Source organism: Ciconia boyciana, chromosome 3 (assembly GCF_034638445.1).
Source record: "Ciconia boyciana chromosome 3, ASM3463844v1, whole genome shotgun sequence".
Classification (NCBI taxonomy): domain Eukaryota; kingdom Metazoa; phylum Chordata; class Aves; order Ciconiiformes; family Ciconiidae; genus Ciconia; species Ciconia boyciana.
Window position 1 is genome coordinate 28,066,367 of NC_132936.1, and position 17,198 is coordinate 28,083,564.

Below are 17,198 nucleotides of genomic sequence, written 5' to 3' on the forward strand. Positions count from 1 at the left end.
TGGTCTGCTTCCACTCATAACCTAAGAAACAGCATATTCCCATTAACCATTTGTTTACAGCCTATGTTCAGCATCGTCTTTGTTACAACAAGCAGAAGAAAATATTAATTTGGTTTTGGAACCTAACCTTGATTATATTAAGACTATCTTAATTCACTTGCACATCAGGCCTGCTTCTGCACTTTTTCTCTTTTTATTTACATGGCAAAATAAGGTTTTATCAATTTTCATTTCACTGTAAGGCTTAATTCAATTTGGCTTTTTAAAATCAAATTTCATGTTATCTACTGAACTCCTCACTTCTGAAATACAGCTCTCTTCATTGTGTGATATTTTTTGCATTCCTTGAAGGCTACCTTCCTTTTCCAAAAAACACTGTGAAATTATTATATTCTTCTCCTCAGATTCCTGTTCTGTGCTCATTACTAGCACTTCAATCGGTAGAGAAAGGCAAGCACAAGTTTGGGGAGGGACAGTGGGAAGGGATAAGAGATGTGACTAGGGGATTTCTGGCTCCTTTCATGTTGCCACCTCAGTGCAGCCCTGTGTTTCAAGTCATGTAACACACTGTTGAGAGCCTACCCCCTACCAACTTCACACTAGATCACTTCTAGTTTACGCCCACACCAGTCCTTGGATTACAGAACTGGTTAAATGTTCATCACAAATGCTCCTCATTCATTTTGTCTTATACAAACTGGAAATACTGTGTGTACAGAATAGTTGTTTTCTTTTTTAATCAGATATGTGTATATATCCATACTGATCTGCAAACATATACTAGACAAGGCAAATCAGAAAATACGTTTAGTATAACTAAAGGCCAGGCATACATCTGCAGGAAAGGGAGAAATAAAACCCACTTGTCCTGGCTTCCTTTATTGCACCTTAATTACTAGGCCATATTTAATGTATTTAATTTAAAAAATTACAGGAAGACGACTACCTGAAATCAGTACGCTGCAAGAAGAAAACTTTCAGATGCAATATAGGAAAAGCTTGAGAACACGATCTGAAAACTATGGCATGTAAAATTAAGAGAAGAGCATGTCCCAAATAAAAATAAAGAACAATTCAAGGACATAAAATTAGCATTACTCCCCCATTTTCCAGAGCTGACACTATTTATGTGGCAGATAAATTAATAAATTACTGATGTTGGCAATGTAATAGGGATACTTATTACTGAAGAAGAGCTTGTTACTGAAGAATTTTCCCAAGGTATTAATAGACCATCCACAAGCTTTCCATCTGTTTTTTCTGGAACAAACATATTCAGTGTGACTAATACAAGGAAAATCCCATTGTCTTTTCTGGTTGAAATTCCCTAACGCCATATAACACATTCAAATATTCCATGCATCAATTTCCTACTTATTTTATCAGGTGACAAAAGATATATTAAATGAGTGGACAGGAAACATGAATAAATTATCTTCAAGTGTATCAAGAACCAGATGTTATTTATCTAAATAAAATTTGAAGAAAACTTGGTAGGTGAGATACTTGAATACATACACACACTTTGGAATCCAACAAGGCTTTATTATAGCTGTTGATACAGGCTTCCCTCTGGCATTTTGTTCAGCTTTGTCAGAAAGAAATGGAGAAAAAATTTCCAGCGATAGGCAATAAAAATGATTAGGGGCACACGTGAGAGAACAAATGTGCATGTGTTAACTAGGAGTAGAGACATTTGAACTTCCAGTTCAGGCAATGTTTCTTCCAAATGTGATCTAAACAACTGCAATAACTGGTTCTCAAGGAAATTTATTCTTTCCAGAGAAGATCTTTACGCGGCTGAAAAAGTCCTTTAAGTTCATGAAAAGAAAATTAACCACTGTACTCACTTTATACAAAAGGGCTTCTGACAGCTGTAATGTAGTGGTCATGCCTGTGGTAGTCAGAAAAGGAAGACCTGCTGGGTGGATGCAGGGTAGCTGTATACTGTCATGGGATTTGTCCCAACAAGTTTCAGTAATGGCAACTAGGTCATAGCTTTCTATCAGCACGGTGGCTTCCAACTCCTCCTATTTGTTGCCCATGCTGCTTGCATTGGTGTAGAGGCACTTCAGCTGGGTTGTCGGCCATGTCACCTTCTTAGAGGAACACCCCTTTACTCCTTTGAGGTATTTCACTGGTGTTTCCCTGTTGGCTCCTATTACCTCAGGAGCCCCTGGCTCATCTCTGTAAGACTTCAAGTGTGCTGCAGTGTAGCCAGCACGTCTCAGACCAACAGGCTGAGGGCCCTCGCTAGCACCCTGTCCCTCTAACCTTGGCGTGTCATCCCACACCTTGTCACGGGCAAGCCTGATATTATCCCCCTGATATTATCAAGTCTGCCCTTACGTACTTTAGAAGATGGTAACCTTAACTAGAATTTTAGAGAGATTCAGCAAGAAAGAAAGAGGATCAAAAGTTCCACACTGAGATCCTTGGCATCCTCTTTCTTCAAGGTTCCTGTCCACCCACCAAAATGAGGCACAAGCTACCACAACAACAACGTGGATAAACACCACTGGAGTCACTGAGAGCAGAAAAGAAAGGTCCCCGAAAAGATTATTCCTGTCCTGCAATGAAAGCTAGATACTGACAGTAAGATGGCCTTAGCATGTGACAGTAGGCATCCTGGTGGCTGAGAAATGAACATCAAATCCTTTTTAGAGAGCCACTGACTATCCTCTACTTCACCTTGCAGATATAAGTATGGATTTCTTTAAGTTCAGAATGAGCCCTCTCCCTTTCTTCTACTTTTAACACTACAAAGTGGCATCTGAAACCCCTTTGTCTTTTGGAATGCATGAAATCCAGCCTGACAGCTGGATGTCAAGAGGAAGTTCACTACCGATGAAGCATTTTCATAGGGAAAGACCTTGAAAAGAAATGGGGTAGATAAACTGAGAAACAGACAAGTTAAAATTGAACAATACAATCTGTTAACAATCGCTAAAATCCAAGAATCTATAGCAATGTTCTCTCACCTTTTGCCAAAATATCAAGAGGCTTAACATAGCGGCAAGGGCAGCAGAGAGAACAGTTCACAGCTTTCATCCACAATTTCCACACTTCAAAGATGCTGCTGGGCTAAAAACTTACATTTGCCATAACCTTGTCTTTTTCTGCTGATACAAGGAATATTGTGACTTCTAGGCATAGCTTCCCTATTTAGGAATAAAATGGTCAGTGCCATTTGTACCTACAATGCAGACATCACTTTCTAAGCTTCTCAGTCTCTTCTCCCATTTCATGAATGCCACCTGCTTATTTCTAATGATTTTTCTGAAGCTCTATCCAGAGCATTTCCTTCTTGCTGCTATTCAGATCCCTCAGCTTTATCCAGATAATTTCATTTATTGCTTCCTTTTACCCTTCCATTTCAGATAGAATTAATTAGCAAGAGAATTACTGCTCTGAGATTAATTTTTGTGAAAAGTGTTTATATGTTAGTCTCTTATTTATCAAAGCAATGCTATCAAAGCATTTACAAGAATCTGATACTTATTCTCAGTTCAAGTACTAGAAAATTGATGACTATTGTTATCAAAATCAAAATCACAGACAGAGTTGGACTCAGTGGTTATTTATCTTCAAATGTATTTTCCAAGCTAAAGAAATTAAGCAGTATCTTAGTTTCCCATGTAATCATATTTATCCCAGTAGTAATACTACAGAAACATCAAACTTTCCCAATTAAATATTTTCACTGAACTGCTTTCTTGGCTTCCTGAGCAATTGAAGTTGTATCTTCTATTTGGTCTGGGCATGGACAAGCCCATTACATGCACAACATATAGTGAATCTCAAGATGAGGCAATAAGGCAAGAAAAAAACAAGTGATCTTCCCATTGTTGTCACACATTAAAACATTTGCATATGCCAGTCAGCTACAAATCAAGAAGTGTTATCTAATTTTTCTCTGACAAGTGTTACTAATTCTGTACCCTGAATACAACTGCATAAAATCTCTTATACTACCATATGGCTATGTACACTAAGAATAAACAACAAATTTCTTAGAAGGTTAAAACATTTCCGTCATTTAGTGCCCTACTGTCCATAGAGATAATAGCATGAGTCTTAATTCTGTACTTGATTCTCTACAGTATTTACTTCATTCTAGCAGTAATAGTCTATACTGATCTGCTTGAGGTCAAATATAGGGTGAAACATAGGTTCTTTAACTAAATAAAACATCACAGTAAACAGTTTATTTATGATGCTAAGCCATGTATCTCTCAGGAAAGTCAGAAGCATTTTAGGCAGCAAAGAAGATAAAATATCTCAAATACAAAACAAAAACTACAAAAAGACATGTTAACAGTGAGGATGATTAATAATGGAACCATGTAAATATTGTTGAATTTTTCAATAGAAAAGATAATTATTTTTTAAGGCAGCATATGTTCAACTAATGATGAAGTTCCTACTAATTAATGAAAGACCTCTAACCAGTTTTAAGCAGCTGTCCCTTTTGCCTTTAAAATTTCCATTTTTTAAAGTCTACATATACTTGCACCAACTTTCAGAACAATTATTCTACTACTGTGATTTCTAAAGGATTATAAAGAACACGGAAATCACCCTACTCAGACACTAACAAAGATGTGGTAAGCTGGACTGTCCAAAAAGAATGAGTTATTTTCCATTTCCTACATTCCAAAATTAAAATCTCTCTAAGGGTTTTGGGATTCAGTGATCTCAGCTATTCTCTCAGTCTCTGTCAAAAGAGCACTATCACAAAAGCATCCTGAAATTCATCTTAAGAAATCCATTGTATGCTCTGACAATATTTAAGTTGGTCTTAAATTTCATAATAAATTGATTTGAGTACTTTCAAAGTTAATTCAAAGTTAATTAATTCAGAGAGTAAGTTCAGACTAATGTGTTTGCTGCATTTGTTTACCAAATGTGCAGTCAGGAAATCAATTTTAAAAAGAAAAGTGGGTATATAATATTTGGGGGGGAATTCAGAGTTTAGACTTAGTCTGATCATATTTGCCAAGCTGAAAATGTTAGGTTGATACTATATTTGCCATTTCTTGTTTGTTTATACAATTAGAGAATGACAGCATCAGAATTATTTGTTCATAACAACATCATTTTGCAAACTTACAGTATCCCCTGGTGACCCTTTTGCTCCTGGTTGACCCGGTGGTCCAATTTCACCCTACATTTTTTACATAAAGAGAAGAGTTCTGTGATTAATATAAGTATAGTTAACAAATTTGTTAAATATTCTTTAATTATGCAGATTTATTTAGTTAGGATTATTTCTCAAAGTATTATGACATTAACTTTGGTACTTTTAAATTATTCATACCTTCTGGAATAGTAGAAATAAAACCTAATGAGAGATTTTCAAACATGCCACAAAGAATTTGGAGCATGTCTCCATTCATTTGCAGCATGATTTGATGCCCTAAATCCCTACTATGAAAACTCTCCTCTCAGCACAGACTGAACCTTTACTTTGGAATGGGTAAATGTATGCACAGGTTTTAACTGTGTTTTGAACTATTAATAATACCTTTTGTCCTTTTGCTCCTTGATTTCCAGGGATTCCAGGAATTCCCTGAGAGGGAAAAAGAAAACCTTTTAAATATATGGAATAGTTTCTCCAGAAGATACTACAAACTCGCCCCCCCCCCCCCCCCACCATGTCCGTATAAATTTAACATTTGCCATATGATTGGGGTTCAAAATATGAGCAGGAAATAGAAAATTTTAAAACCACCTAAGAGAAAAGAGCTTCAGCTGGAAACCTGCAAACTATTTCATCTGGGGATACAATGAAACACTAATGTTCAGTCGCTCCCCAGTGCTTTCCTGCCAGGAGTCCATGTCTGCTGCTGGGCAGGCTCAGATGCTCCTGGTTGCCCACCAAGGACTGCAATGCTGTACTGAAAACCCTGACTGACACGGGAAAAGAAACCACTTTTCATTATCCATAAGATTTCCCACATAAGATAGAGCATATCTTCTTCCAGCAAAAGTCCTCATCAATAGGACAGTGAGTACAACAAATCTTATTTTCCTATCTAAAATACAGTGATTGTAACAGAACCCAAGAGATAGCTATAATTATATTTGATGTATGCTAATTTCCTTCTCCATAAATACTTGAAGATCTCTGTAATTTCCTCAGCACCATTGCTCATTTAGCTCTACAATATATCTTAGTTTTCTTATAGAGAACATTTAATTGAATATAATTCAGTTTTAAAACAAAACTCTCTATATGCTTAAAACTGTAGTCTACATTCAGTTAATCTATTTTTTCAAAAAATAGATTTTTTTTAAAAACTATTCAAATTTATTGGACAGACACTGTTCTTACTTGTACCATCATTAATCTGCAGCAAGCATTTGGCTTACAGACTTTACATTTTAATCTAATATTGAAATTAATATGCTGCAGTGAAAACAAGAGGACTGTTCTAGACACCACCAAAACAGATGCATTCTGTGGGAAAAAAAAAATAACATGAATGTAACAACCAGGAATAACCTGATAGTTTCCATATGGATTACATCTGTGCAACGCTGGCTTGGAAAAGATAGCCCCATTGTTTTGTAGTTTACACCCAGCTTCTAGTTAATAGTGACCCCATCAAGCAGAAACAGTTCATTGGTCAATGAGTTAACTATGACACCCTGAGCATTTTACAGGTCATCAAAATTCCAATGTGCCTATCATTAAAAGAAGAGATCAAAGCATATAATAAAAAGAACTGGAAAACAATGCCTCATTCTAAGACTTCCATTCACATTGTGTAAAATAAGTCTTCTTGCTAAACTTTCACCCAAAACCAACTTAGACCTTTTGCACAAATAAAGAGATGGGAAATAGGGCATATTTATCACCACATTTAGGAACTTCCAGACCTGTCCGTGAGTTCTTAGTATAATTACTTAACAGCTAATTTCTGTAGCTGTAAAATATAAAACTAAACTATAAGTATCTGTACTAAACCAGAATTTCATATATGCTGAAAAACCTCCCACTAGGCAGCAACCTTCTCGTACTGAAAGGACATACCAAATCTTTCCATGGTTACATTTCTATGCTATTTGCAGGGCTGAGAGAAGACAGTTCCACATACTTATCCGACACAGCAAATTATTTACCATTATATAAGCATGCTTAAAAGAAGAAACACAATGTCCTGCTGAGCTGTGTTGAACTTTCTTGGCTAAAATAAATTGCTGATACAAGACATTTAACTTTACCTTTATATCAGTGACAAAGAAGGATAAAACTCACAAGAACAACAATTGTAAAACTAAGTCATATTTCCTTTTTTTCCCCTTCTGATTGACTCTGCACTACTGAAGTACATGGAACTTAGGCTCTTGTTTCAGTGGGAGTTGGTCCAGACCCTTAAAATTCTCTTATGGCTCACTGACATTCACTCAGCTAAGAATGAATCTATCACTTATGCTAATGTAAGTGATTCCCAGAGTACATGGGAATCATATGGGTGGAGATTTTCGGTTATTCTCCACATGTCAGTTGGCACAAAAGAAGAATGAAGTGGCTAATTTGGTCATAACGAATGAGTTTTTCCCATGAGAGTTAGGTTTCTGTATAGCTTCCATGGTTCAGTAATTACAAAGACTAATTTCTGTAGGATCAGCTCCACGATGCCTAAAAAATTAAAGTTGGTTTCCTTCTCATTATCTATCCCCAACCTATTACTTCCTTTTACATGGATAATCTCTGGTTATGCCAATTAGAATTATTTGCACTTTCCCAGAAGACAAGGTTAAAAAGTAGTTTAGATATCCTGAGTTTCTTCCCTAACTTCTAGGTCAAAAGCCAAACCAAGCTTTGGAAATGTGTCTTGTTCCTAAACAGAGATTTCACATGCAGTACAAATCCTCAGAATCTGAGCATTTTTTTGTCCACCGTGAGTAATAAGGCACTTTTAATAGGGAGTTATGTTTAATAGGGTGACTAACCAAACTATCAAAGAAACCTTACTCCAATTATCAAAAAATGTATTCTTACTTTAAAGCATGAGGTGAAGCAACTAGTTTTACTGCATTTGTAAGATAAAAATGTAATTTTTGTGAAGAGTATATTGTAACTAAAATTATCACAAATGCCTGTGTTTAATCAGAACTTAATATGAAACAGATTCATCATGCAATTTTTCTGCCACGAAGGGAAACACAATGTTTGGAACTACTACAAATGGGAAAACTGCCACCCACTGGGAGTAACAGAATCAATGCTATGGAATAATTCATGATTCACTGGCCTATGGAAAAAAATTGCCTTTGGGGATGTCCTCTGCAAAGCTATCAAGCAACATTTTGTTCATATGAAATAAGAAAAAGGAGTTGTAATTTTAGATTTTCTTCTCTTTGTCTTTCCAGAACTTATTTTAAATGGTTTTTATTGATCATATATGCAGTTATACTACCAATAAAACATAGCATTACATTTCTAGCCAGAATAGATAAAAATCAAAGCATCTACTGCACTTTAGTGATTTCTGTCCTTACCAGATGTTGGACCATCTTACAATTCTGAATCAGTTGATTTGTTCCCCTTCTTCTTTTACATCAAATTTCATGTAAGGTTTATTCAGTGTTTCTTCATATTTAAAAATGAAGTTTATTGCAAGCCTTACCACTGCCTTAGTTCTTTCAGCATCATCAGTCTGAGTTTCTCAATTACCTTCATTTCATGCAAATGCCTTCCTCCTTTCTCTGAAATTTTCCCTTAATGGGAAGTCTTCCCTTACCCCATAAAAGCCCATAATATTATTATTTTAGTCTTAATCAGCAAGTGCTATAATCACACAAAATTTAAAGCCAGCAAGATAGCCTAGTAAACCTAATTCCTTGGTTTAAAATGTGTCTATTCTAAAGATTCTCAACTACAGTTTTATCACACACTGCTGAGTTTGTGCCTAAAAACTAATGTGATCATGTATCAGTCTGGCAGCTAACCAAGATTTTTTATTTATCGAGACACTGCTGTCTTTACCTTTTATTCAGCCTCCTTTGCCTGTTTAATCATTTATCGTCCACCCTGTGTTACCTATGTGTACCTAGAAGCCTGTCCGCTTTCTAAGCTCTTGTTACAGACCTGGGGAGGCTTTGCAGGGTACCTCAAGGACCTAAAGTGACACTTGAATGCCATATAGGTAACTGAAATAGTCTCTGGTGTCACTGAAGGTGCTGTGGGATAGCTGATCTACCCTTTGAAAAAGATGTCAGTCTGCTCTAAGAACTGTGTCATACATGCCAGATGTTGCAGTTGCCCTCATACATCTCAAATGGCTCTCACTGCCAATGCCTAGGCAACCAAATCCCACACACTTTGATGTCTCATCCTCTGGACCAAAAATTATCTGTTTTTTTTTTTTCTTTTCTTTGCTTGTTTGTATATGCCTAGTGTGATAGGTCTCTATAGGCTCAGACAGCAAAAGCTTCTGACAAAGTCTTCACGTCGGCTAGGAATCACAAGACATATATATAAGTGTAAACTAGGATATCCAAAGGTCAAAGGAGCTATGGGTATGCTTTATCTGCAAGAAATAGCAATGCTTAGCCATGGGTCTCACAGCTTCATCACAGAATGAAGCTCATCTGGGTATGCAACTAAATCCCTTGATGCAGTCTTCCTCAGCTGCAGCCTACACAGCTGGGGCTTCAGAACACCCAAAAGCATGAATTTGTTTCTATTGTGATGATGAGCTTCAATGATGACATTTATACAATTCTGTATAAATATTCCATTTTATCCCTATTTGAGCAATTTCAATAAATCTTAATATAAATAAATAAATACCTGGCAGATACAATGGATTTAACTGTAAAAGGAACATGGTTTCACAATCCCTGGAAAATCTTTCTTGTAGCTTTCATTAATCATGAAGTGTCTATTTTTGTTTTGGATGATATTAAACAGCTGGACTTTTTTCCATGCAGCCCCACAAAAAATCTGTTAAGTAAATTGCCTGAGGCCTTATATACAGATCAACTAGGTGTAAGCATTTTTACTTAAGCCCCAAGCTACATTTCTCAAAATGTTTTTCCCACTTTTTTATGGACTATTTGTATCTCCCTCATGCTTAACTTTATGCTTGCAAACAGCAGAAGAAACCATGCATAAAAACTTTTTCCAGAACAAAACAAAAACTATTTGACTCCTAAAATGAACATTTAGTAGCCTATTCTATTCTTTATTTTCTGCTACTGTCTTTAATATGTCCTATCTCTTCAGTGCCTGGTAGGACTTCATTCTTCAGTAGCAGCTGATAGCCCTAGTATGGAAATTAGGAGTTTCTAGACTCTGAAAGATGCAAAATTATAGAATATTTCCAAAAGCTTCTCTGTTACAATCAAACTGTTTCGCAGTCAAGTCTCCAAGAAGATGGAGAGAACATTAGTATAATTATCTTATTTTCATCTTATTTTCTTAGGGTAGGTATACAAAACTGTACTCTTTCAACATACTGCTTTAAACAGGCTCCTCACTGAATACAGTACCTCTGGACTTATTTTGTAATGTGTCAAACATTTGATAAATACTGTCTAGGACAAATCACTATGGAACAGTTTTTCAAACTATCCATTCTTCTTTCAACATCAAGACAAAAATACCTGAAATAGTATCATTTTTCTATATTAAAAATGATCATGATTTTAGAAGTTATAATAAAACAATACTTCCTGTTTAAACAGTGAGACCTTTTGAAAAAATGTAAGGTAAGCATAGACCCTTTATTTCAGAGGTCATTATTTTGGGGAAAAAAAATCTACCAGCTTCTCTACTGCTATTGTTGAATATTGGTAAATATTATGGTTTATTTTATGGCTTAAGATAGTATCTACTTTCATATTTTATTTTTTTATGAGGATGGTCAGTGAGGTTATTTTGCTGTGACTCTACCTTGTTTAAATTATATTAATTTTGAAAAATGGATCAATTGAGTAGCATTTAGAAACTTTTGTTAAAAGGTAGTCACATCCCAGGCTGTTTCCCATTTACACAACAAAAATTCAAACTGTATCCCTAATGATCATTCGTAATTCAGGCAGTGACACAAGCCTCACAAAAGACTCCCAGAAAGGCACTGAGAAACTGTAATCAGAGTTTCAGTCTTAAAAGGTCCATAGGCTTTTTAAGAAGATTGCCAGAATGGCGCTAATTTTGACCCTACTCTTTCTTCAACTGGGTAACTGTTAATCAGGGTCAGCGAAGGATCAGGTTTAAAACAGATACAAGTCATGACTACTGATAAAAAGATGGTTTTTCTAGTGTATATGAGTTCTCTGAATTATGTTTCAATCAAATGGCTCCTTCCACTCTGAAAAATCTGCAATTCTGATTCTGGGAAAACACCAAAGGACGTTACATGAATTATAGCAATAGAACAAGATTCACAAAAGATATCTATCTACCCAGATGTTCCCATGATCCCTTTAAACGCCTGAAAAATACGACTGTTTATGTATTACTGATCCTTACTTGAAAAAGCATACTTGATGATACATGCGAGATTTACTGGAGGTATGTAAAGAAGTACAAGTCAAGCCATAATTTGGATAAAAGTACAACAGTCAAGATACTTTCTAAAAGATTACAGCAAATCCTTGATAATCCTAATAGAATGAAAGACACAAACCCAATTTGGATAATGGATAAAACTTTCTGCTGGGGAAAGTAGCAAAACATATGTAAAAGAAATTCAATGAAGCTGCATCTGCTACTACTGAGTAGTTGGAATTGATGACAAAGAAAAACGGGCTAAATACAAAGAAGCATTCCCACAGACATAATGAGCATCCACAGGACTAGCATAGGAGCTTTAAATTAAATGCAGGAAAGGAAAAAGCATTACCAAGATCTTTGCAGTTATAAGACCAGAGATTGCAAACACTTTATTTGGCAAATCAGTTATTAAAAATAAAACACACATACGTTAAATGTGGAACACAGTGACCCCTTTTGCATTGCCAACAACACCAACCTTGGAAAACTGTAATTTGAAAGCTGGAAATACTAACAGAAAATGAAAACTCTGTATATCCTGTCACAGGCTGAAACTGGTGTCACTGTTTCTTGTAAATACCCTTCAAAATAATATGAGTATCAGACTTGTCAAATCTTTGTGGATCCAAAGGTGGCCAGACAAAACCTGAGCCCCCAGCCCTGCAAGCAACACCGCGATGCCCTCCCTCTGCCTGCCATGCCAGGCACCAGCATTACAGACTGTACAAACCAACACCCACTCTGTCTAAAAAGTTTGCACTGACTTCTAACAGCTGACAAACTGAGCCATATTTGACACCTACATGTAAACACACTGATATTCAAGCAGTTACATGCCTTCAAGATGTTTTAAAATTTCTCCACTACTTAAATTACGGATAAAAGCTTATGACAGGTCACATAATTTGAGCACCTTGCACGCATAAGAGAGGGCAGGCTGACGACGGCAGAGCCTCCTCGCAGGGCACTGACTGCTGCTCTGCTCCTTGCACCCGACACACCCTGCTCTCTAACACTACAGGAATTGCACTCCTGTTCACACAGGTCACACTGATGCGGAAGAATGCAATTTTCAGCCATCCACCTTTCCTGTAGTAAGGAGCCACTTGGTTAAATTAGCAGTGAGTAGGTTTAACAACAAATCATGCATTTTTTCCATATGGTGCATACTGTGAAATTTGTCACAGGATGTAGCAAATGAAAACAGTAAAACTGTGTTCCAAAAAGGACTGTAAAATTACTAGAAAATTGGTCCATTGCTGGCTATTAAGTAGGATGGGCCAGCATGCTTTTTTTGGCCAAGGAAGTCCCAAAAGCTCTGACAGACAGAATCTGGCAGTAAATAACAGGCAAAAAAAAAAAATCATTTTCGACGTACTCCTATCCATTGTCAGAGAAAAAGTTCTGTGATAATTCCTGTAGTCTGAGTCTGCTTGGCAGTTCTTACATTTTTAAGAAATAGCTAAGAAAAGTTGGTGCAGAGACTGGGATCAAACCCTTCCAGAGCATGACAAAGGAAAATCACACCTTGACTCATGTAGCAATCACTAAGACTAAATTTAATTACTAAAATTAATTACTAAAGCAAAAATTAATTTGCACAATAAGAGTCAAAGGTTGTTTCTTAAACGGTCTAATATATCTGTAGTACATTTCTTTATTCTTCGTCTTAGTGGATCTAATAACCTTGATTTTGCTGGTCCTGTAGTAATTTATTCCATATTGGTCCAATATGAGTAAAGTGTGTCAAAATCCTGAAGTCAATTTTTTTTAAGCCTACCTAAGAACAGGATCCCATAAGCACCGTGTTCCTTGTGCTTCATTAGCCCAGAGTACTATTTGATTTGTGGTGTGTAATCTTTTTAGAATAATGGCTAAGCACAAATATACAATATTTTTAAATTATCTATCTGGAAAATAAACAAATGCTGGTAATAACATACATAATAATGAAGACTTCCAATACAACAGCATGTGGTATAAATGAAAAATCATGGGGTTTTTTTTTCAGTTTAGGAAGGAGAGGTCTTATACCATCATGATATTTTAATCTTAGCAGAAACATTAATTAAACCTTACAAATGGATTTAAGTTCACTCTGACTAAAGATTGTTTAGTTTTTTGTTTCATTGTGGGTTTGAAGCCAGCCTGGATTCAGACAACACTTTCCATAGCTTCAATTCACTGTAATTTTAATATGTAAAGATTACAAAAATGAAAACACTAACTGCACCAAATTTCCCCAAATTTGCTAGCACTGTATCTATTTCAGTGCTTGAGACTTGAGTATCAACTTCTCAATTTCAGGCTTAAAGCTCTTTGTGGATAGGGACTGTCTTCATTGCTTCCTGAATAGAGGTGAACCAACTGATCTGTTACAAAACCATCTTTATCACCTTCTTTATAGAAAGAACATTGAGTATAAGCAATACCAACATGGTTTCTCTGATGAAAGGATTTTTAAGGCTCACAAACACTGCAGATCTCCCTTATTTAACTTCACTATATCTTTTCCTGTTTCTACACTACAAAGTATGTGACAATCTATCTTGAACAATTGCCATGACCCTAACTGAGCATACTGCACAAGAATAATGCAATGCTATTTATCATGAAGGACACATGGAAGAAGCATAACAAGGAAGTAGTTATGCTTTGACAGTCCAGCTTTGACAGTCCAGCTACCACTTGAACACAAAAATAACAAAGAAGCCCTGCTTTAAGTTGTTTGCTTGTTTTTCTTCCATGTTTTCTGGAAGGGTTCAGTTCAACTAACTTTAATCTAAAAATCTAAACTGTCTAAGCCAGTTAAAAGAAACAGGCAACTTCAGAAGAAAATGACCCCTCCTATTTGAGACAAGTATTTCATGATGGGATGAACAATCCTGTGCAGGTATTAGTTTCATATCAGAGAACAACCATACCATAGAGATGGACTAAATATGTCCACTTTACTATACGAGGTGAAATGAAAACCTTTCTGGATAATTATCAGAGTATAGACTGTTGATTAGATGCCCAGATGCAGCACTTAGAGCCCTGAAGGAGTTACAGCTAGATTGCTTCGTATCACCACCCTGACTACAGTTCTCAAGGAGGCTGTAACTCAGACCTCCTGAGGACATAGGTACAGCAAATCTTTTATCTGGCTTGTCCTATATGTTGAAGAAGAACAATGACTAGCAAGAAAACTGGCTACCCTGTTACCACCCTGTTGAAATTGGGTCATAAGAAGGAAAGTCAAATACCCTTTTGGTAATCCTCTTTCTACTTGTGGTTAAGTAACTCACCATAAACATGCTGAGAAGCCCAGAATAGAACAGCAATGTGTAAATGAAATCAACTGAAATAATAAATATTTATTGCTGCTCCATTCTGAGTGTCTCCTTCATTCACAGCCTACTGCCTATGCTTGGTTTCTAAGTATAGCAATCAGCTGAGGGAAGTTTCTGTTTGGTCTCCAGAGTCACTGGAAACTCCAGCAGATATTTACCCAAGCTGTAAATCAAAATGCTAATTCCTAATGTTCACAGTGTATTAGGAAAGGAAGATAGAAATATTTAGGGGATGAGTTAAAGGCATTCAGACATCTCTTTTGATTATTCTCTACCATAAACATGAACAGAGACACAATTCATACCAAGAAGAGGGCGCTTTCCCTAGAAACCTGAAACACCACGTCCCTGTGCTCTATGAAGCAACATTTTAATACATCTAGGAATTTGTCCTTGAGCCATACTACTAAGATTCAAATCACACTTTGTATTACTGTTATGTCAAAATGCAGTGATACAAACCAGTGACAATCGATAATGTGTGTGCCTAAAAATGAAATATGAAATTGCACACACAAACAGAAATTGCATTGTGAAGCATTAGCTACTATAGCATTGCCCGTGACTACGTGGAATTACCAATGTACAGTTTAAAAAGCTTTGTCTGAATTTTGCATTTATACACCATAAACAGGAGAAAAACACCCTACACACACTCTGCTTTTATTCACCATAAATGATAATCTTAGAGCTAAAACTTTATTGTCTGACAAACATTTAAAGATTCAAAACATTTCCATTTTGCAGCACATGTTAAAACAATGCCAAAAAATCCAGATCCATCTTTATTTTCTGTAGCTTGCTTCCGAGACCTGACAAAATGAAAGACCACAGTAAGCATAGTGTTTAGTGACTTGCCACTTAGGACAGGCACACATTAATTACATATTCATGTATTTCACAGTCTAACGTAGTCTAACATACATGACACTTTCTGTGTGATTGAATACAGCTGCTGAGCAATAATCTTGAGCACAAATGCTGTGAATTACAGATGAAAGCAATGCAAAAATTATATTCTTATTTATAATCCGGTAAACTAAACTAATATGTTCTATGCCTTGTATTTTTGCATAAAATCTACTGTTTAAATGACCATTTATTGTTACTAAAAATGTTTTTAATTCTATTAGTATCGATACTAGAAACTGAGGTATTTTATATCCTACCTCTGTAATATGTGTGAGAGTGGAAAATTAGCATAGACAAATACACAAGTAATAAAGCTGGCATTGCTGCAAAATATTTAAACACAAAGAGAAAAAAATATCTTGCATACTACTTACTTGTAACTCCTCTGCCACAATCCACAAATGGGATGTTTACTCCACTGGTTGTCAAATATTTTCTCCTTTACAAAATAACTTTTTTTCATTTTTTGCCCTATCTTCCCAATAAACTGCAAAAATGTTACTTCAATGATTTCAAATACTTTGTAATATCGTATTTTGGTTAAAAGGTGATGCATATATAACTAAATCAGGCCAAAATCATGCGATGATACTGCCACCCAATAGGGACTGTTGAGTACTTTGGTTGTCAGAAGTGCATTCAAAATCGTAAGTATTTCACTATGCATATATTTATTTTTCTGATCCTAGGCATAATGTTTCTGTTTAGGAATATACAAAATCCATTTTGTTAAAGATGTAATTTCCAATGTGTTATCTATATAACTGAATGATTTGACAGCGTCTTGAAGTGTTCCTTGACAACTGGGGGGGTTAAGAAGGAAACTGTAAGGCAAAAATAATGGAGAGATGTTGCTGTTTCAAGATTAATCAGCACATGTGAAACACTGTTTACTGGAAGTATAAACACCAACTTTCCTGGCACCAAAATGGCAGACATCAGCCCAATACACAACATATACCAGTCCAAACATTCTCTTCAAGCATCTCCTACTTCAGAAAAGCCTTTCTTGGATGTATGAAATTAGCACACAAATTCAGGAATGCTCTAAGTATTATTATTGACATCAGGTGGATCCAAAAGAATGCAAATGAGTCCTTTTTTAAACATCACATATCAAAGGAAGTGAATGTTAATCACTGAAGGCATACCTATTTTATACCAGTTTTACTATACAACTTTCAAGAACTTTAGTGGTTATTCTCTTCTTAGTGGGGCGAATTAACCCATTATGCCTGGAAAGTATTAGATCAGATCAAATTAGATTAAACACTTAAGCAAACACATAATTTAGTAAACTTACAGGGAAAGTAAAGAATGATTAAAGAACTTCTAAGCTTTCTAATTCAGATCAGCTATCCAGACAGAGCCAAACTGGATTCACACACACATACACAGATTATATAGTTTTAATTCTTTAATCTAAGGCAATTCAGCAA

At 35.9% G+C, this 17,198-nt stretch overlaps 1 protein-coding gene across 1 annotated transcript in view; it reads right to left on the bottom strand.

Moving 5' to 3' along the window:
- The window catches only part of COL21A1 (collagen type XXI alpha 1 chain), a 117,379-nt gene that overhangs the window by 23,148 nt on the left and 77,033 nt on the right, over positions 1-17,198 (bottom strand). The window contains exons 18-19 of the mRNA XM_072857814.1: positions 5,528-5,572; positions 5,114-5,167 (exon numbers count right to left, since the gene is read on the bottom strand). Coding sequence (XP_072713915.1) covers positions 5,114-5,167; positions 5,528-5,572 — 99 coding nt within the window. The remainder of the gene's footprint in view (positions 1-5,113; positions 5,168-5,527; positions 5,573-17,198) is intronic.